A 23781-nucleotide genomic window follows, 5' to 3' on the forward strand; every position below is an offset into this window, starting at 1 on the left:
AGCAAGGTGACATGCTATTCCTTTGCATTGGGTGATCGTGCTTATAACATACACGCCGCTTGAGTTAGAGCGGGCGCAGTTATCGGTGTTGTTCTTGTGCTGTTGCTTCGGCCAATGACCTTTTCTGGGCTATTTGGGGACTATATTTGATTGATCTATTTTTTGTTTCCAAACACACTTCCCGCTTTTTCGCGCTTCCCGTGGTGTTGAAGCGGAGCAAGAGCAAGAAGGGTGAAGCGGACGCTGACTTATAAGCCTGGCCTCTGATGCTGATGACCCTCCCATCGGTGACGGACACGCTGTCCACAGTGACTGGGGCGTCTGTCTCCATTCTAGCTGCTATCTCTTGCATGAACACCGAAACTGCCCCTGGATCTGCCGTTTGGGTCTCTAAACTGCCCATGGATCTGCCGCTGGGTCTCTAAACTGCCTCTGGATCCGCCGCTGGGTCTCTAAACTGCCACTGGATCTGCCGCTGGCCCTACTGCCCACGCCTACCCCGTCCGCCTCTGGCTATTAATTCCGCTGCTGAGCCTCAACCCAGCTGACCCTACCGACCTTGTCGACCCTCGCTCGCCTGTACCCCCACCGGCCCGTCGACTCGGTGTGCAGCTCTGACTCTCGCTTGCCTTCCTGCTCCCGCGCCACCTCTTCCAGACAAACCTCCGAGTCCCTTCCTTATCCCCATGACTCAATCCTGGGGCAAAGGCCAACGGACGAGAGTGTTTATTTTCGGAAGGCATGGGCATAGCCATCACTGGGGTCGATGGGATCTAGACCGCAATAACTTTTGAGCAGATTGGACTATGTTTTTGTTTTGACCTTGTAAAAGGGCACCGAAATAGAAATAGACCACAATAAAATGTCAGATGTGTCTATACTCATGTTGGAAAGTAAATATTTTCTGGCAAAAAGAGAAATAGCTGTAGGCCTTCTTCAACGTGCTGGATCTCGACAATGAAATCTGATTATTTAGCCTGAAAAACTTGACGGATTTCTCTGGTTGTTAAAACCAAAACCCGTTCTCAAAGCAAGGCGCTGCGATCTGCGCTACGATCTGCCCGGAGCTTGCACTCCACACCCACCTCTGGGTGACGCTCCACATCCACCTCTGGGTGACGCTCCACATCCACCTCTGGGCGACGAGGAGCCGGATATCGCTCGGTTTGTTCATTTGGTGCCTGCCTTAACACATACCATTTCCATCACTCCATATCACCTGATTTTCAAACCTATCAGGTAGGTGTAGCAGCCAGTGGCAAAACCCCTCCCTGTCCCCTGGTGCCTACCTGGCAGGACACCACTGCGTAAGGCTGATGGGGATACTGACGCAGCCGTCACCCCACCGCGTCCGACGGTGGACACGGCGATGTGGGAAGCCTTCGCCACCTTTCGTAGGATAATGGCCTCCTTCCCGATAACCAGGAGCCGTTGCAGCAGCTTGAGTAAGCTCATCAGAGAGTGATGAGCTGACCAGTGGCACAGCGAGCCGTGCCGGACCCTGGGTAGCCGTGCCGGACCTTGGGTGGCCGCACCGGACCTTGGGTGGCCGTACGGGACCTTGGACGGCCGTACCCGACCCTGGGTGGCCGCACCGGACCTTGGGTGGCCGCACTGGACCCTGAACGGCCGCACCAGGTCCTCGGCAGCCGTATCGGACCTTGGGTGGCCGCACCGGACCTTGGGCGGCCGCACTGGACCCTGGACGGCCGCACCGGGTCCTGGGTGGCCGCATCGGACCATGAATGGTCGCACTGGACCCAGGGCGGCCGCACCGGACTCAGGGTGGCCAGCCGTGTCGCCAACTTTTCAAATGCGCCGATGCCAGGGGAAACTACGCGCATGAAGCCTTGAACGTCACCATAAACCACCTTTTCGCTACAAGGCGTTTCGATGGTCTCCAAGCTATGCAAGAATCCAATTTTCTTGTTCCTTAGTAAAGTGAGATTTTTTGTGCTTGCCCGATGACACGAACATCTCTATTGTCTTAATGAGATATTGTGATTAAGGCGGGGTACCTGTTGATTCCCTCATAAGGTTGCTGTTGTAGTGGTTCACGAGCACTTTCATATGATACCTTTTCCGAACAGTAATTACCAAGAAAACACCCACTACTTCACGCATAATACTGGTGCATTCGCAGGAGCTTGGTCAAAATTGGCAACATTTTGGGATAAATTTACCTTTTTCCCGTTGATGAAAGTTTTCACTTCCCGGCTGTGGCCGAAAAACCGACAGTACTTTTCTCGGGGGAAGCTGGCGTGGAGGGGCTGTTGGCAGGGAGCAGCACACCATATTCAACCAGGTTAAATCGTTCATCGCAACGACAAAGTCCATTTGTATGTGCAATTAAGTCGAGCTTATTTGAAATTTATGGGCTGTTCCATATGCGGACAAGACCTTCAGCGACACGCGCATGAAGGGATTTTTACTTCTGGTTGTGTCTAGAATCATAAGAATGCTGAGGCTCGTCAAATCGTAAAAATTGCCTGCCGCGACTGAATAGGTGGGGCTAAAAGAGAAGAAACAAAATGCTACGAATAGTACTTAAACTGTTTAAGACCAATTATTAGAGTTAATGCTATCAAATGAGTAAAAAGCGTATAAATTGAATTTCGATGTTCAAAAATGATCTGAAAAATGCGTTTGACCTCGTATTCATGTGTTTGCTCACCAGCTGTTGCGTCGTGCTAGCCATCTCCGACCAAAGTATACACACTTTCAGACCCACCTCTATAAAATTGTGGGTGTATTGTGTGTTTAGTGGCGCTGTCTCCTTGAGTACCGAGTGTTGGGCGTGTGGGGGATGGTGGTTTCGGTTGGCGATGGCTGTTGTTGATGGGCGTGGCGGGTAGTGTTGACTAGATGTAGCAGGTGAATGCTGTCCATGTTTTAAAAGGCTTGAAGAGATGTGTGAAAGCATTGTTCTTCTGCGTCGGGGAAAACCGATCGCTCCATAGAACGCCCCCAGCTAATCTCTGCGCCGAAATCGTCGTTTCATCTTGGAACATGACAGAGGTGTGTGTTGATGCTCCAGAAGGGGTACTTTCTCCACACCAAGCATTTACGTTGCCTCGCTACAACATGAGTGATGTGTTGCAACACATGAACAACAGAGAGGGCCAGAAGAGTGCTACATTGGCCAAGATGGAGGGTAATGCTGATTTCAAGCAGGATGTAACCAAGCTCCGCAGGAGACCATCAATGAGAGGCTTCAGTAACTTCATTGACCGGGTGGTGAGAACTGTGACCACCCTTCCCAGGGACAAAAACTCAAGAAAGTATGAGAGCTCAAGGGTGGATGAAGGATGTGAATATGTACAGTATGGGTCAGAAGAAGTTCCTGGGGTGGTTGGCCTCAACAACCATGGTAACACCTGCTTCATCAATGCTGTCCTGCAGTGTCTTAGCAACACAGATGTCCTGGCAGAGTACTTTGTGACTGGTCAGTACCGGGCAGATCTGTGCAGAAGAACCCGAGCAAATGCCAAGAGATTTGGCACCAAGGGAGAAGTCACGGAACAGCTGGCACTTACTCTGAAGTCCATATGGTCCAGGCAGTACAGTTCCGAAGTGTCATCACAGTTCAAGACATATGTGGAAAAGTATGGCAGCCACTTCCGTGGAAATGACCAGCATGATGCTCAAGAGTTCCTCATGTGGCTTCTGGACAAGGTCCATGAGGATTTGAACACGGCGACCAAGCGAAAATATAGGAAGATAAAGGTAGGATCACAAGAACATGGGATAGCAGATCCTGCTTTGTTGGCATAGCATGACTGCTCTACATTTTCAAGATTAACTACAGGAAGCATTTTGCCAGCATAGATATCAAATTTTGAGGTGATAGTTGATTTTGATAGTGCTACTGTAATTATTGGTGCTCTTAGGCTGTAGTTAATTCATTTTTATGACATGGTTGTTTACCAGTTTTTGCCCTGCAGGGTTCCCTGGGGCGGCCAGATGAGGTGGTCGCAGCAGAAACCCTTGCCAATCACCTGAGATGCAATGCCAGCTTTGTCCAGGACATCTTCCAGGCGCAGTTCAGGTATAGATGGACCTTAAGAGGACCTGATTGGCAGTGTTTTTGGTTTGAAAGTACATTTATTGTATAAATTATGCTGTATGTGCTACATAATACTTCTGGTCCTGTGTTTTGTATGCATGCCCTTATGTCATTTTTGGTTTGTGATTGTGAGTTTATTTTTTGTTGGTTGTATATTAGTCCATTAAGCATGTGCTTTTATAATTTTCCTTGGGCATTTTCTTTGCACATCTTGTGTGCAATATGGAAATTATTGTGAGCAAAACCTATACATGTTTTGACATGGAGTGAAGTCATAATTATCTCTCATCTGAAATTTGTCCATCAAAGAATTGTTGGGCATGACATGTTTTCATCTCTTGCTCGGGCACTCTATCCCTGTGCAGATGTTTTCAAGCAGTATTGTGTTAACACCTCAGACTGCCAATTCTAGGATATTTGTGGTATAAGTATGTGTAGTATTGCTAGTGATGCTGAGAAACATTGGCTCCCATCTCTTAGTACATTCTGCATTTACAGCCCAAATTGTTAAATTTATCACCCTCTGATTGTTGGCCACAGTGTGCTTGTGCTTGTTTAGACCAGGGCATATGTTGTTTAAACTGTTTAAGTGGTGTTTGTTCTGAAACCAAGTAAGTTTGGTACTGCCAACTTATGGCCATGGTGTTTCATCCCTCCCCAGACAGAAAGCTTGGCTGCAAACCATTTTACCACTTCTGTTTGAAAAAGCTGATCACATGGTACTGCTGCTGTCATTCTATTCTTGACAGGTGCATGGCATGGTATGATAGGTCTTTTGGAGGTGTAAAGGTCTAAACTACAGCTTTTCTGGAAGGTTAAATTACAGCATCATTGTGATATATTTTGTGATGAAATGTTATACTTCAAAAAAATTCACTTGCATAGGTGTTAACTGCATCACATGCACTTTTTGATTTATGCAATTTGTATGTGATAGTGATAACATGAAAGAAAATTTAGTTTGATTGTAGCCCACACTTTTCTGCCCTTGTGTTGAGTTTGAGTGCCATTAAAAGCAGAAGGGGCTTTTATCAGTGCTGGCCTTTGTCTTACCAAAGCAATGAGTGGCCAGATTATGTAAGTGTGGAGGGCTGACTGGTGCGTATTTGTGGATGCTCACTTCATTGTGGGTGCTCCACTTGTATGATCCCTGGTCAAGATGTATGCTGTATGACTGGGATGTGTTTGCCAACCACCATTTCTACTGGATGAGTTAACTAAATACTTATTTTGAGCTTCCTTTGATTGATACACCTGATGAATGACATCTTCATCATCCACTCCTTCCATCTGCATGCTTTTGCATTGCTCACCACTGCACATCCAGATGGTGCTTTAAGCTCATTTGTCTTATTAGTGATGTCCTGCCAACCGCTGTGTCCAGGACGTTTGCGGAGCTGTGGTTCTGAGCGTGCCTGGGTCGGGTGCTGACATGTATGGCGGACCTTGTATGACGCGACCTTAATCTGATAGCTTGGACCTGACCTCATAGTCTTACCGCTGTCAACACCACCGTGTGCAGCGCATACAGCGCGTTCCGTTGATCGTTATGTCAAAGGGTCGCTCGATGTCGATGCCCGCTGCAAAGGTGATCCGCCCCAGACCTCTGCCAGGATGTGCGAATGCCAACCACCTTGGTGGTGGCATTGGACTGTTAATGATTGAAGAACTGGCGAGTACAGGTTTTTCACCAGACCTTTTTTAAAACCCAGGGTAGTGTGTTTTGGTACATTATGCCGGACATTGTGTTGCGCAAAGTTGAAGCCAGTGCCGGGACGTGTCCAGGCTGGGCGTCATTTGTCCTGGGGGCTCAGCAAGGCCTCCCCGCCAGCGTCGCTCCGCTGCCTGCACGCCCCGGCGCGGCGGCGGCGGCTCCAGGCGGCGCGACCAACGTGGCTCCGGCCCGCCGCCGCGGCGCGCCCGTCCACAGGTCGCCTCAGCCTCCCTGTCGTCAGACAGATTCCCCCATCGCCGCGGCGCGCCCGTCCACAGGTCGCCTCAGCCTCCCTGTCGTCAGACAGATTCCCCCATCGCCGCGGCGCGCCCGTCCACAGGTCGCCTCAGCCTCCCTGTCGTCAGACAGATTCCCCCATCGCCGCGGCGCACCCGTCCACAGGTCGCCTCAGCCTCCCTGTCGTCAGACAGATTCCCCCCATCGCCGCGGCGCACCCGTCCACAGGTCGCCTCAGCCTCCCTGTCGTCAGACAGATTCCCCCACCGCCGCGGCGCGCCCGTCCACAGGTCGCCTCAGCCTCCCTGTCGTCAGACAGATTCCCCCATCGCCGCGGCGCACCCGTCCACAGGTCGCCTCAGCCTCCCTGTCGTCAGACAGATTCCCCCATCGCCGCGGCGCACCCGTCCACAGGTCGCCTCAGCCTCCCTGTCGTCAGACAGATTCCCCCACCGCCGCGGCGCACCCGTCCACAGGTCGCCTCAGCCGCCCTGTCGTCAGACAGATTCCCCCATCGCCGCGGCGCACCCGTCCACAGGTCGCCTCAGCCTCCCTGTCGTCAGACAGATTCCCCCACCAGCGCGGCGCACCCGTCCACAGGTCGCCTCAGCCGCCCTGTCGTCAGACAGATTCCCCCATCGCCGCGGCGCACCCGTCCACAGGCCGCCTCAGCCGCCCTGTCGTTGCCAGACAGATTCCTCAGACTCCCCAGACCCGGACCGCAGGTGGAACCCAGGAGACCAGCGGCGTTAGGTCCGGACTAAGAACTGCCAGCTGGCCGAGGGTGGTCCAGCGGCCGAGTAGTGACGCGGTCGCTGAGCTCGCTGCGCAGCCGGGAACTAACGGAGAGCCTCGCGCGCGGTGCGCACCCTCGTACTGGAACCGATGCGGTCAAGCTGTAGCTGGTACTCTGTAGCCTCTGGCCACAGCTGCTCTGACAGCAGCTGGAGAGGTGTCTCTCCGGTGTCCACGTGGCCTTCTTGCCACCCTGGGTCCGGTATCCCACCTAAACGCCGGGGTTTTGCAGTGTCCAATGTTTTTCATTCCGCTTGTTTGACCCTTGTGTTAAGCAGGAACCGCTTCGCATTAGTGCTAATTGCCGTCTTTTAAACCCTCCATGCTTCTGGAGGAAGCACCGGCGAACCCTATCCTCCGTTCTGTCGGACGTTATGGACATGGAAGCGTGGGGACCGTGGCGATGGGACCCCGCCCCAGCTGTCCGCTCGGCACTCGCCACACAGTGGTGACGAACTGGTCGAGGTATTCCACAATCTCTGTCAGTGAGGCGGGCTTCCTGCTCTTTGAATACGGCTCAGCAGACTGGAGCAAACGTACGGCCATCTGGTCAGTGTGGCCGCCCTTTTGTTCTGACTCAAGCTCTCGGTTGATCCCTCCGTCGGCGGGAGCCGTTGCGTCGGTCGCCCAAAGGTCAGCCATCTCGGTACCTTCTCCGGCAACAACCGACAGCGACTGCGGAGCTCACGTGCGCTGCAGTGACGCTCCGCAGCGCGCCCGATTCCGGGGCTGTCAATGTACTCCGCTTGGTCGAACAGGTGGGTTTTCGGCCCGCAGAGAGGATTTCCAAGCATTCTGGATGGCCTGAGACCCGACTGTGACTACCCTTTTACATAACAACTTGAATGCTCCACTTTTCCGATACGTGCACAGATCTGCACGTGACTTGCATGCAACTTGTCTGTCCGTGCACGGCGGTCAGGCGCTGCGCGGCGGCGGAGGCGGCTCCCCTGACCCCCGGCCGTCCAGCAGCCTCCCGGGACTCCCCGTGGGGGAGGAAGTGGCGTTGGGGGAGGGCGCGGGCCTGGTCTGCGGCGCAGAACAGGTCGTGACGTGATCCGAGGCAGCAGCTGTGGAATGGCGGCAATGTGGGCTTTGGAAGCAAGTCGTCTAGCGATGCGCCACTGGTCGTTTGGAGCTGCGTCTGTTGGGTAGATTACACGGTGGTATTGGCGTTGGTGGAGCCAACATAGGGCACCAGCAGTACATCAGCTGCGCTTGTTGGGACGCAGCAACAAGTGGTAATTGACGGCGGTGCAGTAGTTGACGAAACACTGGGCGGCTGTTGGCCGGCAAAGCTCGCAGCCGAACGGCCATTACTGGCGCGCAGTGTTGCTGGCGGTGGGTTAGAAGTACCAGTGTTAATGTCTGGCGGAGCCATCAGCCGGGTGATCCAGCGGGCGGCGGCGGCGCCGGGGCTGGCACCCCTGGACCCTGCTGCGGTCCCCTGCCTGACCTAGCGGGCGGCGGTGGCACCGGGGCGGGCGCCCCTGGACCCTACTGCGGTCCCCCGCCTAACCTAGCGGACGGTGGCGACGCCGGGGCCGGCACCCCTGGACCCTGCTGTGGTCCCCTGCCTGACCTAGCTGGCGGCGGTGGCACCGGGGCGGGCGCCCCTGGACCCTGCTGCGGTCCCCCGCCTAACCTAGCGGACGGTGGCGACGCCGGTGGACGGTCGGGAGCCGGGCCGTGGCGCCGGTTGTTTCACCGGCCCACCGGCTCGGCGGCTGACCCCGGCCACGCCCTCGGCTCAGCGGGCGGGACAGTGTGGGGCCGGCGCGGGGTCCGGTGGCCTCGCAGTCCGGCCTGGAGAGGGTGTCAGCGGCGGCCTGGTGGCCGTCGTTAGCCGCCGGAAGTCGCGGCTTTGTGCCCCAAAATCGCCGGTCCGTGGGGTGACACCCGTCGCCACCGCGCGTTGCTTTGCATTGTTGTTTGTGACGCCGTCTTGGAGCCCTGTCTCTAGCAGTACGGATGCGATCACCGCTTGAGCCGGCTGTTTCAGGGCAGCGGAGTGTGATGCCGATCAGCGGCGCATCACCGCCACCGCAGCGCCTGTATGGCGGCCGCTACGCCGGCGTCGTGGCTGTCGGCAATGGCAGTACGGGGGCCAGGCTGGGCCGTGGTCGACCTGCCCGCGCGAGCCGCCGGTCCTGACGCGGCCGTGTCCTGGCGTTGCAGGTCGTCGGCAATGGCAGTACGGGGGCCAGGCTGGGCCGTGGTCGACCCGCCCGCGTGAGGCGCCGGTCCTGACGCGGCTCTGTCCTGGCGTTGCAGGTCGTCGCTGCGCTGCCCCAACTGTCGGAAGGAGAGCAACACGTTCGACCCGTTCCTCTGCGTGAGCGTGCCCATCCTGCAGCGACAGTTGCGGCCGCTCATCGTCACCCTGGTCTACGCCAATCAACAGCCGCGGCAGGTACGGCTCCAGTCTTACCCACCAATCAGCAGCCGCGACGGGGTGGTTCCCGTCCAATACACCGGTCAGGCAGTCGCGACAGGTATTCTTCCCATCGAATCCAACAATCAGTAGCCGCGCTGGCACAACTCCGTGTTAACTACCAATCAGCAGTCACGCCAGGTGCATGTCTGTTCCTATCCACCAATCAGCGGTGGTCACGGGTACATTTTTAGTTTAATCCACCAATTAGCAGCCGTGACAGGTGTGTCTCCCTGGCCTGCGCCGATCAGCAGCGGCAGCAAGCACATCGTCAACGCAGTCCGCCAGCTAGCGGCGTGGCAGACCTTTACCTGTCTGTTGTCGCCACCCTGAGTGACTGCAAACCTATTGTTGTCGCCACTCCACATGTAACACCGTAACGTTCGCTCCGACGCGCTGTGAGCGCTTGGGCGGCATCTCCAGTCCGCAGGACCTTGTTGGACCGCGGCACGCGGAAATTCCCCACGCTGTTGCCGTCCGCTGCACGAGGACTCCCTGCAAGATGCAACCGTGCCGTTGCCTTTGCTCTGATACGGCGGTTTGGGTGACATTGAAACTGAAGTCCTGCTCTGATACCACCGGCCGTGGGGCGATAACGTGAGCTGATACTGAGACAATGCGGTGGGACGCGTCAGCGAACAATGCTCTTTGTTTGGCCGCTGGCAAGACGGTCCGTATGGGGCGGTTGCAGAGGGCGGGGAGCTGCCGCATTTTCGCGATCGGGGTCCATTTGAGGTCACCGGGTGTCACGGCGGCGCCATTCCTCCATGGGGTCGGGAAAGTCCTTGGACGCCCGGAATGGGCCATGAACTTTCAGGATTTACGGACCCATCAGGCGACTCGCGGGTTTACGCGTCCGGTCACGATCGGTTACGCCCAATCCATGAACGACCTAAGGGAGCGCTGGTGTTCTGTCGGTGGCAGATTCAGGATCAGTCAGTGTCGCATGCGGACAAAATTGAGCAGGTTGAGCTTTCATACCGCCGGCGGTATGCTTTCAACCGGTTCTCACAAATCTTCTGAGTTGTGGTGGCGTGTCGCTTCATATGAGTAGTGTTGAACCCCAAGCTGTGCATATTTCTGACGGCGTGAGCATTGCCAGACGTTGTTACAAGCTGATCGAGCAGATGTCGGGGCGAGGGTCCCCCGTCATCCGTCATCATCTGCCGGGCAGCGTGACGCCACGCCAAGAGTGCACTAGCTGAGCCAGCCAGTGCTGATCCCGTCGTACCACGCGGCCTGTCGGACTAGGAGACGGCATGCCGTTTGCCGTGCGCTACTGGGCGTTCTGCGTATTCTGAGCCTCAGGCCGGCCCGGATAATAGCCGATCTGTTTCTGCCCGGCGTTAACGATGCCCTGCCCGTCATGGAAGCACCGACAAGTCCTCCTTGCCGTTGCCGACCACTGATCAGCGGTCAGCCCGGTGTGTATGCTCTGTGCAACCAAGGTTCGAAGAACGTGATGCGGCAATCTAGAAACGCGAGATATAGCTTGAGTTTGTAAGCGTGCCCGCTTGGTGCGTTAGGCAGGCCAGGATTGGTGTGCTTTGAAGCGTTAGGGTGGGTGTCTTCTGGTGACCCCGACGGTGGAGTCCGTGCGCCAGTTTGTCGCTGCACAGCTGCCAAACAAACATCTGGGGTAAACAGCCTGGCGCGCGGCGTACGGTAGTGCTGCACGCCCTGTCTCGGGGTCGGCCGAGGCCTGCTGGAGCGCGGCCGGCCCGCAGCGGTGCCTCTGGCCACACCCTGTCCGCACGGCCTGCCGCGCCGCCGCCGGTCGGCGCCGGCGCTCGTGAGGGGGCGGCCGCCGGCGTGTCTGGGGTGCCCGCTCGTGCCTGACCGCCGTCGGCCCGTCCGTGGCCGAGACACACGGCTGGCGTGACTCAGCGGCACGGCCGGGGGCGCGTGGGAGCGGTGGGGCGGCGGCGGGCGCTGGCCGGGCCCCGCACGCTGCCGTCCGGGCCCCGCACGCCCGGCGCTCCTGGCCGCCACCGTGTCGCCGGTCACGTGGTGGCCTGACCACCACCGCGTCGCAGGTCACGTGGGCCGCACGACGAGGCCAGCGTGATGATTGCCTTGAGCAGAGTCAACACGACGACAACCTGCGTGTGGTGCGGCTTCGCCAGCGCTCTCCGTGCGTGTTGGCGTGTCCGCTGTCTGCTGATACCCGCGTGGTGGTCACGGTAACGAGGAACGCTTGATCTGGTATCCAGCGCGTGCTTGTAGTGCTAGGAAGCTCTTCGTTCACTTATTCGATGCCTTTGGGGATGAATGCCGTTTTCGGGAGTGCTCCTTTCCCCGATGCCGTCGGCCGCTGTGGTGACCGCTCTCAGTGCACACACTGAGGCCGCAGTAGCCCCCCCTCGGTGCCGCGTGCTGATGGCTGCGGTGCTGTATCCGTCTCCAGGCCACCGGCCGGTGGCTGCCTCACAGTAGCCCCCCTCGGTGCCGCGTGCTGATGGCTGCGGTGCTGTATCCGTCTCCAGGCCACCGGCCGATGGCTGCGTCACAGTAGCCCTCCCTCGGTGCGGCATGCTCACGGCTGCGGTGCTGTATCCGTCTCCAGGCCACCGGCCGGTGGCTGCGTCACAGTAGCCCTCCCTCGGTGCCGCGTGCTGACGGCTGGGGTGCTGCATCCGTCTCCAGGCCACCGGCCGGTGGCTGCGTCACAGTAACCATCGCGGTGCGACGGTGCGCACAGCTGTTGTCAGTGCCATCTTCTGAGCGTGAAAGCCCTTGTGCTGTGATCGCCCCGGAGGGAGAGCTGCCAGCATCTATTGCACCCTAATCACCATCGCCGCTGCGTCATTCTGTGCAGCATGACCCACAGCGTCGTGATTGGCTCAACCGGAGTTTTCCGCACCACCAATCAACATCACCACATCACCTCCGCGTCACCGCTGCGACTGAAATACCACCGTCACGTCACAACCATTACACCAATATCATGGTATTCGTCATCATGCACTATCATCGCCTGCAGTACTGGGTCACAAGTCACATCAAAGGTCCACACGCCGCCACAGCCGTGACCCACGTCACCGGCAGGACGTCCCCCCTGCCATCACATGACGTTCTCCAACGCAAGCCTCGCAATCCGGTCTCCATCACCTTCAACGCATAATCCTCCGCCTCCCCCCGAGTGACATTGTATTTCTTTCAACTGGGATTTTCCCTCCATGTTCATAACCCTGTTCTGTTAAAAAACGTAACCCTGGCTGCAACTGCAAACTGACCACATCCGTTCGTGGGCTCTGCAGCCCCAATGGCAGTGATGCTGGCGCTGATGGTCATCCTGCTGACGGTCGCCGTGACGCCCACGGTGCCGCTGTTGACTGCCGGTGCTGCTGCTGATGGCCACCGTGACGGCCATGGCGCTGCTGTTGACAGGTGCTGCTGCTGATGGCCACCGTGACGGCCATGGCGCTGCTGTTGACAGGTGCTGCCGCTGATGGTCACTGCGACGGCCATGGCGCTGCTGTTGACAGGTGCTGCTGCTGATGGCCACCGTGACGGCCATGGCGCCGCTGTTGACAGGTGCTGCTGCTGATGGCCACCGTGACGGCCATGGCGCTGCTGTTGACAGGTGCTGCTGCTGATGGCCACCGTGACGGCCATGGCGCCGCTGTTTACAGGTGCGGATGGGGTTCAGCGTGGAGAGCGGCTCATCGGTGGCCGACTTCAAGGCGGTGATCGCGGCCGACACGGGCCTGGAGCCGGGCCGGCTGCTGCTCTGCCAGCTCGACGACGCCGGCTTCACCCAGACGCTGCACGGTGAGAGGGCGTCCCTGGCAACCCCACCTTCCTGTTGGTAAAGTTGAACCTTAAGTGGTCCATGCGCTCGCACGGTGCGATTCAAAAACGGTTGTAGGTTTGTTTTGTTGAGCTGGCTTCTAGGCCAGTTGATGGCCCAAATGGTTTGTCATCAATGGTGAATCCTCCCGTCGCGCACTTCGGGCTCGCATTGATATTTGTCTGTGTTTAGCAACACAACTTCTCTGCCTGTAACTCCGATTGTTTGCTTCTGGTTATTCACATGCCTCACTCATGGTGATCTGGCGACTGCTGCTGGGTGTACTTGTGACGTCATCAGATGCATGTGCGGATCAGTAACGTGACTATGTTGCGGGTGATCGATGATGTCCCGACTCTTGCTAGATGTTCTAATGGCAGGCGTCAAATCGTCCCTCGGATGTACCAGCGTGAGCGGAGAGCCGAGGGAGCCGACTGGTGAGGTGAAGGTACCCCGGACCGCCGGTCACCCCCCCCCCCCCCCACCCCCCCACCCCCCCTGCACCTGCCTGACCCGCGTTCCCTGCCTGCAGACGCCGACGCCGTGTGGACGATCGGTGACACCGAGAGGCTATACTGCATCGAGCTGCCGCCAGATGGCGAGGCGTGCGAGGAGGACGCGCTGGTGACGCTCGTCTGGACCAACCTGCGCCTCTCCGACTCGGGGGTGCCGCACAGGTGGGCGCGCCTTCGGAGCGGCGGTCGCCGCCGCTGACGGCGCCGTCCGCAGGCGCGGGTGGAGAGGGGGCGGGGCGGGGCCGTCGCGCGGGGGGCGGTGGTGTGCGGCGGCCGCTGCTCGGGCGTTGTACCGGGCGCTGTAGATTGATGTCCTTATCTTCCCACATACCCTGCACCGTCGACATCGTATGGCGGGGAAGGGAGGGAGGACCGAGGCTCGCTCTTACCGGCCGTCTGTTTTCAGCAAAAGTTGTTCTGCGCGGCCGTCCAGCGTTTGTAAAGTCCCCCAAAGGTCCGTGATTATCCTGCCCGGCACGCGTTTGGATGAGGGTTGGCACACGCTGGCACGATCGGTGTTGTGCTTCCGAGCCATGTTCCGCTGTCTGTGTGCAGACGCTGCCCACAAACGGCCCAGTGCTGGAAACTGTTCCGCAGAGTGTCGTGAAGCCTGCTTCGCGCCAGCTTTGCTGCGTTTGCGGTCATACGAGCAGCCGGTTTTGAGCGCGGACTTGCGTTCGGCTCTGTCGACACTGCTTGCAGCGGCGCCCGCTGGTTGGGCTCAGCAGCGCTGTTTTGAAGAGCTTCGCTGCCACTGCTTTCGGTAGCGCGTGTTTCGTTAGTTCAAGCACCGGCGTTTTGAAGTGCTGTGCTTGTGACGGCGACGGTGCCTTATCGTGCTGACAAGGCTGCGCGGTCGGCCGGTCCGCGCCCTTCGTGGCGCCCCGGGGGCGGGGGGATGGGGGGGGGACGTGGTCCGGGGCCGCTGAACCCTGCCCGAAGCACGCTGGCCGGCCTGCCGCCGTCGGGCCGGGGTCAGTGGTGTCGCGCCGCGCGACAGCTCGGGGCTCAGGCGCCCGCCCTCAAGATGGGACCTTGGCTTTTTTCGCGAGGTTAGGGACAGTGCACTTTACGGGCAAGCTTCACTAGGCATCTGTACAGCACTCGATGGTGAATGTTATGTGGCGCACTGCGTGGCTGCACTGTAGTCCGTGAGGCCACAGTGGCCACTGTAGCCTGTAACACTGCGTGGCTACACTGTAGCCTGTGTCGCAGACGGATGCGGACTGTTGCTTTCCCTGACACTCGCTCATGAAATACCCACAGTGGCTGGAGTTGTGTATGACCTCTGGCCAGAGAGGACCGTCTCCGAACTTTTGGACCGAAACATAAACTGCTCAGTCCGTGAGACGCATAAATATACGCTTTGCTGCGTGCAAAAATGTTGTCCAAACACCACGAACCGTTACAAACACGCCATAGCCATCATCGTGCAGTAACAGGACAACACCGAGGTGCGGTGCCGTTGAACGTGCGGTCCCGATGTACCGAGCCCCGTGGGTGAGGCGGTGCGGGCCCCCGCCGTCGCTGGCCGGCTCCCGTCCGCGTCCGAGCGCGCCGCCCACTGCCGCCTGCTCCGACGCACTGACCGGCTGATGACGGTAGTCCGAGACGGTCCGCCGGCCAGCAGCCCATGTGGCCCTGTCGGTGGCGCGGCGACGTGCCGAGGCTGGCGGCCGCGGAGGTCCGAGCTTCGGCTGACGCTGATGACGCTGACGTACGCTCGGCGGCAGGTTCGGCTCGCCGTACGTGATGCAGGTCAGCCGGGACGTGCTCTACGAGGACATGCAGAAGCTGATGCTGAAGGAGATGGCCGCCAGCGTCAAGCCGGACGTGCTCGCCTTGGCGCAGGAGGTGAGCGTGCCGGCTGTGGTGCAGCACACGGTGGCGGCGCTGCGGCCGCGCCTGCGGTGACTTGTGAACGAGCACCGGCCTGGCAGCCGTGTCAGCCGAGCCTGGCAGTCGTGTCGGCCGTCGCCGGCCAGGCCGCCAGGTGTCTCTGGTGACGCTGACCGCGGGCGCGCCGCGGGCGCTGCTGTGGGCCGTTGCCGGCCAGGCCGCCAGGTGTCTCTGGTGACGCTAACTGCGCGCGCGCACCACAGGTGCCGCTGTTCACGGTGCGCGTGGTGGACGGCGTGCCGGTGGACCACACGGTGCAGCACCCGCTCTTCACCGAGCCGGTGGAGGAGGCGCTGTCGGCCAGCGTCGGGCCGCCGCACGTGACGCTCCTGCTGGAGTGGGAGCAGGACGCCATCGACAGGTGAGGGAAAGGGGCGTGTTATGTGACGTCACGGCCTACCGAAAGGTGCGGTGATCAGAAGAGGCGGACGTGTTGACTCTCTGGCTGGTGCTTGCTGAGTGAATGTCGGAACATTGGTGTTGTGCTCTCCCGGATGATGCTCTGGAGTTTCCGCACCAAGGGACTCGCCACTGACCTGACCGGGCTTGTTTTCAGTGGTTTACCGGTGTCCGCGAGCTTATGTCCTCAGCTTGACGGTGTAAAGTGACAAGTTCTCGGTATGACCGAAAGGCGGCGTGCCAGTCTACCTAAAGGCGTGTGGTCGCGCGAGTCATATCGGGTGGCGTGGCCAACGGCGTGTTTCGTTTTCTGTTGGACGTCTGTATGTTCGTGCCCGGCGGCGGCAGCGGACTCGACCTCGCCGGCACAGGGCGTCCGGTGGCCGTGAGCGCTCCGGTGCCGCGGGCTAGGCTGCCCCGTGCCGGCGGCGGCTCGCGGGTGTCCCTGCCGCCCGTCGGCTCGGTCGGCTGGCGCGGCGCGTGTGCTGACGACCCGGCGCGTCCGGCAGTGTGCTGGCCTCGACGGAGGACTACGTGGAGGAGCATCGGACGGTGCGCGAGGTGGCGCGCCACTCACTCAGCCCGGTCACCCTGCAGGAGTGCCTCCAGCTGTACACCAAGTTAGTGGACAGGGCTGCTGACCCCTGACTCCGACCCCTGGTCCCGGCCCCCGGACCCCGAGCCCCGGCCCACGGCCCACGGCCCACGGCCCACGGCCCACGGCCCACGGCCCACGGCCCACGGCCCACGCCCCGGCCCCGGCCCTGGCTCCCGATCCCCGGCCCCGGCCTCCCACCCCAACCCCAACTCCGACCCCCAGTCTCACTCGGGCATTATGAAATCCAAAGGAAGACCAGCATTGTATTTTAGGATGTGTTTCGTGATTGCGACTGACTCATTGGGTGTCGATCTGGTGTTAAACTTGTGGTCTGATACCGCCGGCTTGGACGCGGCAAGAACGTGTAACGCGCCGCGCGGTCAACTCCCTCCTCCTCGTGGCTCGGTCGGCGTGACGGGACGTACCTCCCGTACGTACCTCCGTGAAGCACGTAAGCATTGCTCCACGACGCAGCAGCACCAGCAGCCGTCAGCAGGTGTCTGCGGCCGGCCAGTGCGGCGCCGGCGGTGTGAGCGTGACGCTGACGGCCGGCGGCGGCGTGTGCGCCAGGTCGGAGCGGCTGGGTCCCGAGGACAGCTGGCGGTGTCCCGGCTGCGAGTCCAGCCAGCAGGCCGAGAAGCGGCTCAGTCTCTGGTCCATCCCCGACATCCTGGTCATCCACCTGAAGCGCTTCAGACAGGTACGCGGCGCGCGCGCCACGCACTGCAGACGGCCGCCGACAGGGACTGGTCGCCCGAGCGGCCAGCGCCGAGACGGGACATCAATGTGGGACAGCGGAGATCGAGAGAGGAACTGCAGGGAAGCGGTGTTTACAATGATCTGTGGCGACCGAGAGGCGCATGTTTGGGGCTCGAAGACGGCGTTGTGGCGATGGCTGTGTATCCCGTCTGTTGTGGCCGGGAGGTCGGGCAGGCTGTGTCCAAACGTTCGGATGGTTCACGTGTCATTCTATGATTGCCGTTAGAACAATACACCCGAGCCAGGGTGATGCCTTGGTGTGACAAAAACACTTGATAATGATCATGTTAGATAAGGCAATAAGCTACACTAAGGCCGTAGCCAGCCCCTCCCCCTGTCACCTCCGCACCACCTACGAACCGCACACGGCACTGGAACTGTGCACCTGGAGCCTCCCGCCATCACAACCTTATGAACGACGGCGAGCGAAGCAACCAGTCAAAAGCTCGCGTGTGCCCCCACCCCCGCCCGTAACCCCGCGCCTCCCAAATCACGGCGTGCCGCGCCGGCCGCAGACGAACAACCAGCGGAGCACATCGAAGCTGACGACGCTGGTGGACTTCCCGCTGCACGGGCTGGACATGGGCCAGCACCTGGCGACGCGGCCGGGCGCCGCCGGCGGCGAGGCGGCCACGTCCGGCCTGGGCCTCCTCAGCGCCTGGTCGCCGTGGAAGCGGCACCAGCGGCCGGCCGGCGCCGCTGGCCGCGCCGGCGGCGTCTATGAGCTCTACGGCGTCTGCAACCACCACGGCAAGGACCTGCAGAGCGGCCACTACACCGGTGAGTGCTGAGCAGGGCCGGCCGCTGGCGACGCCTGGCAGAGGCCACCGAGCTCTTCTTGATCGGTCCGGGCGAGTGAAGTTGGTGTGGGCATGCGGCGGAGGGGTTAGGGTGCTGTTTTTACGTCATTTGACGGGGTCGTGTTTCCACCGCCAGAGGCTTGCAACGGTCACAGTTTTGCCAGTGTGCCTATGTCCTTTCCTCGTAACACGAATTATTGGATTTGCCCAATGCATTGCAATGTATTGTAAGGTTTAAAAGCCTCTGCGTGGTGGCTTCACCAGCACAAGTGACGTGTCCACGTGGGCAGGAGGGATCACGGCATGGTAGCACAGTGAAGGCGGCGAGGAAGCGGTGACCATGCCGGGACCGCTGCGGGCCTCACGTCCGCGAGCTGCTCGCTCCTCCGGCACAGTGTCGCGCGCCACCAGCCTGCCAGCGCCCGCGGCTCTACCCCGCCCTCTGCCCCCCGCACCAGCCTGCCAGCGCCCGCGGCTCCACCCCGCCCTCTGCCCCCCGCACCAGCCTGCCGGCGCCCGCGGCTCTACCCCGCCCTCTGCCCCCCGCACCAGCCTGCCGGCGCCCGCGGCTCCACCCCGCCCTCTGCCCCCCGCACCAGCCTGCCGGCGCCCGCGGCTCCACCCCGCCCTCTGACCCCCGCGCCAGCCTGCCAGCGCCCGCGGCTCCACCCCGCCCTCTGACCCCCGCACCAGCCTGCCAGCGCCCGCGGCTCCACCCCGCCCTCTGACCCGCGCACCAGCCTGCCAGCGCCCGCGGCTCCACCCCGCCCTCTGCCCCCCGCACCAGCCTGCCGGCGCCCGCGGCTCCACCCCGTCCTCTGACCCCCGCACCAGCCTGCCAGCGCCCGCGGCTCTACCACCCGCCCTCTGCCCCCCGCACCAGCCTGCCGGCGCCCGCGGCTCTACCCTGCCCTCTGCCCCCCGCACCAGCCTGCCAGCGCCCGCGGCTCCACCCCGCCCTCTGCCCCCCGCACCAGCCTGCCGGCGCCCGCGGCTCTACCCCGCCCTCTGCCCCCCGCACCAGCCTGCCAGCGCCCGCGGCTCCACCCCGCCCTCTGCCCCCCGCACCAGCCTGCCAGCGCCCGCGGCTCCACCCCGCCCTCTGACCCCCGCACCAGCCTGCCAGCGCCCGCGGCTCCACCCCGCCCTCTGACCCGCGCACCAGCCTGCCAGCGCCCGCGGCTCCACCCCGCCCTCTGCCCCCCGCACCAGCCTGCCGGCGCCCGCGGCTCCACCCCGTCCTCTGACCCCCGCACCAGCCTGCCAGCGCCCGCGGCTCTACCCCGCCCTCTGCCCCCCGCACCAGCCTGCCGGCGCCCGCGGCTCTACCCCGCCCTCTGCCCCCCGCACCAGCCTGCCAGCGCCCGCGGCTCCACCTCCTCCACCGCCTCCGACCGCGGCAGCGGCGGGCGTCACACATCCGTCAGCTAATGGGCCTTTCAGGCTGGTGATGCCCGGCTTGGAAACATGACCACGCCAAGTACCGAACGCCCAGTTATTGTGGTGCCATTCGATCCAGCCGCCCGTGGCGGCGTGGGTTCGAGTCGTTTTAGACACTCGCTGTCTGCGTTCGACCGCTATGACCTGTAGCTAGTAGCAACGACCGTGCTAAAGGTCAGGTGACGTCAGAGGGCATGATGGGCCACGCCAAGCATTGTGGCACGGCAAACTTTCGTCGCCAAATTATGTCGTTGACCTGGAATTTCACGATCTGATGTTGACGGTTCTGGCTCACGCAACAAGCACTGCTTAGCTCGAGTCCTGATCCTACGAAAACACCCAATGAAAAGGTCGCGACGAAATCTTCAAAAAGGTGGTTTGTTTGACACATTCCTCAGTTATATTACACTTCGTCAATGCCGTATTTTTCTTTCGTAGCATGCCGATTGAAACTAGACTGCAGTCCCAACCCGCCCACATCACGATCCAACTTAGCTACTCCCAAAACACGCACTCAAAACGCGCCTCGGCGGCCGTTGGCTCCGCCTGGTGGAGGGTTCAGCAGCAGCCGGTCAGCGTGGCTGGCTTACGCTCCACTCTCACACACTCTCACTTATTTACACCCACACTATTGCTTTCTCACACTCGCACTCCACTTCCACACACTCGCACTCTCACACTCACACTCGCATTCACACTCATACACTCACACTCACACTCAGCACTCAACACTCAACACTTAACACTCGCACTTACGCTCGCACACTCGCACTCACGCTCCGCCGCCTTCCGCCGCCAGCACTCTGCCGCAACGCCACCGACGGCAACTGGTACAGCTACGACGACGCGCGCGTGCAGCGGCTGGAGGAGGGCGGCGTGGTCACCCCGGACGCCTACATCCTCTTCTACCAGCGCCAGACGCTGCGTACCTGCGCCACCGGTGAGGCGCCGGCCCTGCGGCGGCGGGTGGCGGTGGCCGGGGTGGAGCTCGAGCTCAATAACCGGGCGCCGGCCGGTGCCGGCAGCAGCGGAGATCAGCGTCTACGCGATGTTGCAGCAGCTGCGTGCGGTGCTGTGGTGACGACCCGGTCGGTCTCGGCCTGGAGGGGCGGCCTGAGGCGGCCAAGGCCTCAGCTCGTGCCCCCAGCGTCACTGCCGCTGGGGCGGGCGGATGTGGGACGGTGACAGGGTGGCGCCGTGCTCTGCGGCTCTCGGTGATTGGCCCCGTTGAAGGCGTGACCCATCCCCACACAGTGCACTGTTTTCGTTGGGGGCTTGTCCCTGCACACAATGCAAGCAAGTGTTGTTAAATGCATCGTCTTATCGCCTCATAGCCAAGCAGTCGCTGCGTCCCAAAAGCTGTGATCATACTTACAGAAGGTGTGTGTAACTGGGTGCAGGGTAGATACGCAGCTCATAACTGGAAACCTCGAATCCCCATAAACCAAGCTGGTTCAACTCGCAATGTTTGTGATAGTGTGTCGCGCGTGGTCGTACGCATACACGTACCACACGCTGTGTGTATCAGGAATAGCACGCGACATGCCCGCCCGTGCCGATGTGCGAGCTGGGGCCCACGACTGAAGCTTTGGGAATGCTCCCTGCACGCATCGTGCCCACCGGCTCGTCCCCGGCACTGACGGCGTGCCGGCCGTGTTCGCAGAGGTGGCCGCGGGAGGCGCCGCCCGTCACTGGGCCTACCGGATACCGGCGCGGCCGGCGAGTGGCGCTCGCGGTGAAGCCCCCGCCGACCCTGCCTCCACCGCCGCCGTCGCCGCGGGGGACGCCACCGGCGCCAGTGAGTCAGACGCGGCCGCGGGCCCGGGGGCGGGTCTGGGCCGGCGCCGCCAGTAAAGGCGTGATCCATGTGTGACGGGCAGGGATGCTGCGCGACCGTCCGGCTGCCGTCCGGCGGTTTCCGCGGCGGGCCTTCAGATTGAGAACTTCGAAAAAGTCTTTTTAAGTAATCTTTGAATAGATCTTTCTGCTCGGGATTTGAAATCAATGGTATGGGATCATGTTTCATGGCTCCATATTGACCTCCTGAGTTCGAGTTGGACGGCTGCTATCGTTAACCGGCGTCCGACGGTGAGGGATGGCTCGATGGTGTAGGGCTGCATTGGAGGCGCCGCCGAGTGCCGCGGCTGTGCCGGTGACGTGGCGCCCCCCCCCCCCCCCCCCCCCTCCTCCCCGCAGAGCCGGAGGCGGCAGGCGGGCCGGAGCAGGGCTCACCGACCCACCTGAGCCGCGGCGGGCGCTACAGCACACTGCCGGCCGGCCGCGCCGCCGCCCGGCCGGCGCGGGCCGACCAGCCCTGCAGTGACGACGAGGCGCCGCTGGCCAGTGAGGAGATGGTATGTGGACGGATGGCGTCGTAGTGGGCACTGTGTGCAGGAACCCAGGAAGGACGGAATTGGTGCTATTTGTTTGGTGAACCCAGCCAGGAGCGCCGTGAAGTTTGTTGAGTTTGTTTGTTTTCCCTCAGTTCTGGGCATTTGAGCACCAGATGTTGTAATTGTCGGGTGCCTGCTGACGCACGATTCATTGCTTGTTTTCCCGTGCCGCATTGTTAGGTCGGGACGCCTTGTCCACGGACCAGGCCGAGGTCTAGCACCGCCCGGTCCTGTGACCCATCCCTCCTGATCGCCCTCGCTGTCCAAAAGAAGCCGTGGACAGCGCGTTTGTCCACGTGGATCCGTGGCTGTCCATGGCCAGCGTGTCCCACAGTCGTTCTGCGGATCTGGATTTGAGATCAGCGCGTCGAGCTGTCATTATTCCGCGCGGTGTTTCTTCTCCGGTGTTTCGAGGCTCGGTGTCCGCGCTGCGCTGTGGCTTGCAATCATGCGGCCCGTGCTGAGAACCCACAGTGACTGTCCGCGCCCTGCTGTGACGACCCTGTCGGCGCCGTGCCGTGGCGCCGCGAATGAGGAGCGCATCCCGCCGACTGTGGGAGCGTCGCTGCCTCGCGACGGGCGGTGACGGGCGCCCGACCGCCGCAGGTGGAGCTGGAGGGCTCGGCCACGCCGCTGGTGCGGCCTCGGCGTCCGTCGGCCGGCTCGGTGCCGTCGGCCGGCCGGCTGACCAACGGCCGGGCGGCGTCACGTGGCCCCTCCCCGGCGCTGACTGACGCCGACGAGCGCATGCCCAGCCGGCCTCAGGTGAGCCCCGGCCCGGGCACCGGCGCTGGCGGGCGACCGCTCGCCTGGGGTAGCTCACCAGCTGATATAGGGCTGCAGGGGGCAAAACGTCTTTGCTGAGTTAAACTTTCATGTAGCTATCCTTCGCAGTGTGCGTGTCAACGCGCCTTTACGTCATGATTTCAATGCAGGACATGAGTGTGATCCCGCCCCGTGGTGATCGTGACATCTCCACCAACTTCCGCCGTCCCCAGGTAATCGTGATTGGGAAGAACGCCGGCTCCGCTGTCACCAATGGCGACGGCGTGTTCGGCGACCGCATCCAGATATTCGTCCGCCAACCGGACGCCGACGCCGCCGACGCGCCTGGCGGTAACAGCGCCAAGCCCAAGTGCGCGGCGCCGTCGACAGGTGTCGCGCCGCTGACCAACGGCCACCACGCGGCCGAGGAGTCGCGGCTCTGAGCGTCGGCCGCCGCCGCCGCATGTGTTCACGGCCGCTGGCGCCCGCCGCGCACTGGTGCAATGTTCGGGCCCGGGCCTGTCGCCCGCTCGAGCCCACGTGACTGCGGCCGCCGCCGCACGCACACATATCGCTAGCGGCGCGCCGCGCACACGCGCTTTTCGATAATCGGTTTGTACGCGGTCGATGGCGAGGCCGCGCTTTTTACGAGCGCGCCTCGGCTTGACGGTGCGAGCTCGCACGCGCTGCGGTCGGGCGCGGCGGCTTGGGGGCGCTCGCGCCGCGCCGCCGCGGCCAGGCGGTGGTGCCGCCCGCCTTCTCCACACCGCCTTGTTGATGCTGCCGACGGACTGTCGCGAGGGTCTGGACTCCGGGGCGGAGTCTGGACTCGGGAGCGAGCGCCGGCTCCGGGAGCGGGGTGTGGCCGCGCCTGCTGAGCCGCGGGTGGGGCTCCCGCGGCCCGGCCCGGGCCGAGCGGGCCGAGCCAGGTCGCCGTGGTGACGCGGGCTTCGATGGCTGGATGGCTGCGCTTCGAGACCGTATTTATCGTGCGTTCTTCAATACTATTTTAAATCAAAACGTGGCGTTGTTTGTGTGAGGACGTCGGTGTTGGTACGGAGGGCCGCTCGCTCTGGGGAGGCAGGCGGGAACGGATGTGCGGGGCGGTTGGAGTTGGGAGACGTGGCTCCCCTGCCGCTAGCCGGCTCGCTTTCGTACCGATAGATGGCGTTGA

General features: G+C 61.3%; 1 protein-coding gene across 1 annotated transcript; it reads left to right on the forward strand.

Annotated features, from left to right (window-relative positions):
* The first annotated feature begins 2787 nt into the window (after positions 1 to 2787).
* LOC119091018 (ubiquitin carboxyl-terminal hydrolase 31) lies at positions 2788 to 23781 on the forward strand. The gene is made up of 17 exons (XM_037213739.1): positions 2788 to 3726; positions 3945 to 4048; positions 9087 to 9225; positions 12882 to 13020; positions 13572 to 13716; positions 15288 to 15408; positions 15657 to 15814; positions 16362 to 16472; positions 17021 to 17150; positions 17725 to 17989; positions 20249 to 20389; positions 21113 to 21247; positions 21646 to 21703; positions 21770 to 21803; positions 22449 to 22607; positions 22841 to 22977; positions 23772 to 23781. The coding sequence occupies exons 1-17, from the start codon at positions 3010 to 3012 to the stop codon at positions 23779 to 23781; spliced, it is 2703 nt and encodes a 900-aa protein (XP_037069634.1). The 5' UTR covers positions 2788 to 3009.

This window comes from Pollicipes pollicipes, unplaced genomic scaffold (genome assembly GCF_011947565.3).
Source record: "Pollicipes pollicipes isolate AB1234 unplaced genomic scaffold, Ppol_2.1 Scaffold_3216;HRSCAF=3773_pilon_pilon_pilon, whole genome shotgun sequence".
In the NCBI taxonomy this organism is placed as follows: Eukaryota; Metazoa; Arthropoda; class Thecostraca; order Pollicipedomorpha; family Pollicipedidae; genus Pollicipes; species Pollicipes pollicipes.

Coding starts and splice junctions, on each gene's coding strand:
- LOC119091018 (XM_037213739.1), top strand. CDS start 3,010: ATGACAGAGGTGTGTGTTGATGCTCCAGAAGGGGTACTTTCTCCACAC. Junction 15,815..16,361: donor GAGCAGGACGCCATCGACAG/GTGAGGGAAAGG, acceptor CGCGTCCGGCAG/TGTGCTGGCCTCGACGGAGG. Junction 21,248..21,645: donor GGGGGACGCCACCGGCGCCA/GTGAGTCAGACG, acceptor TCCTCCCCGCAG/AGCCGGAGGCGGCAGGCGGG.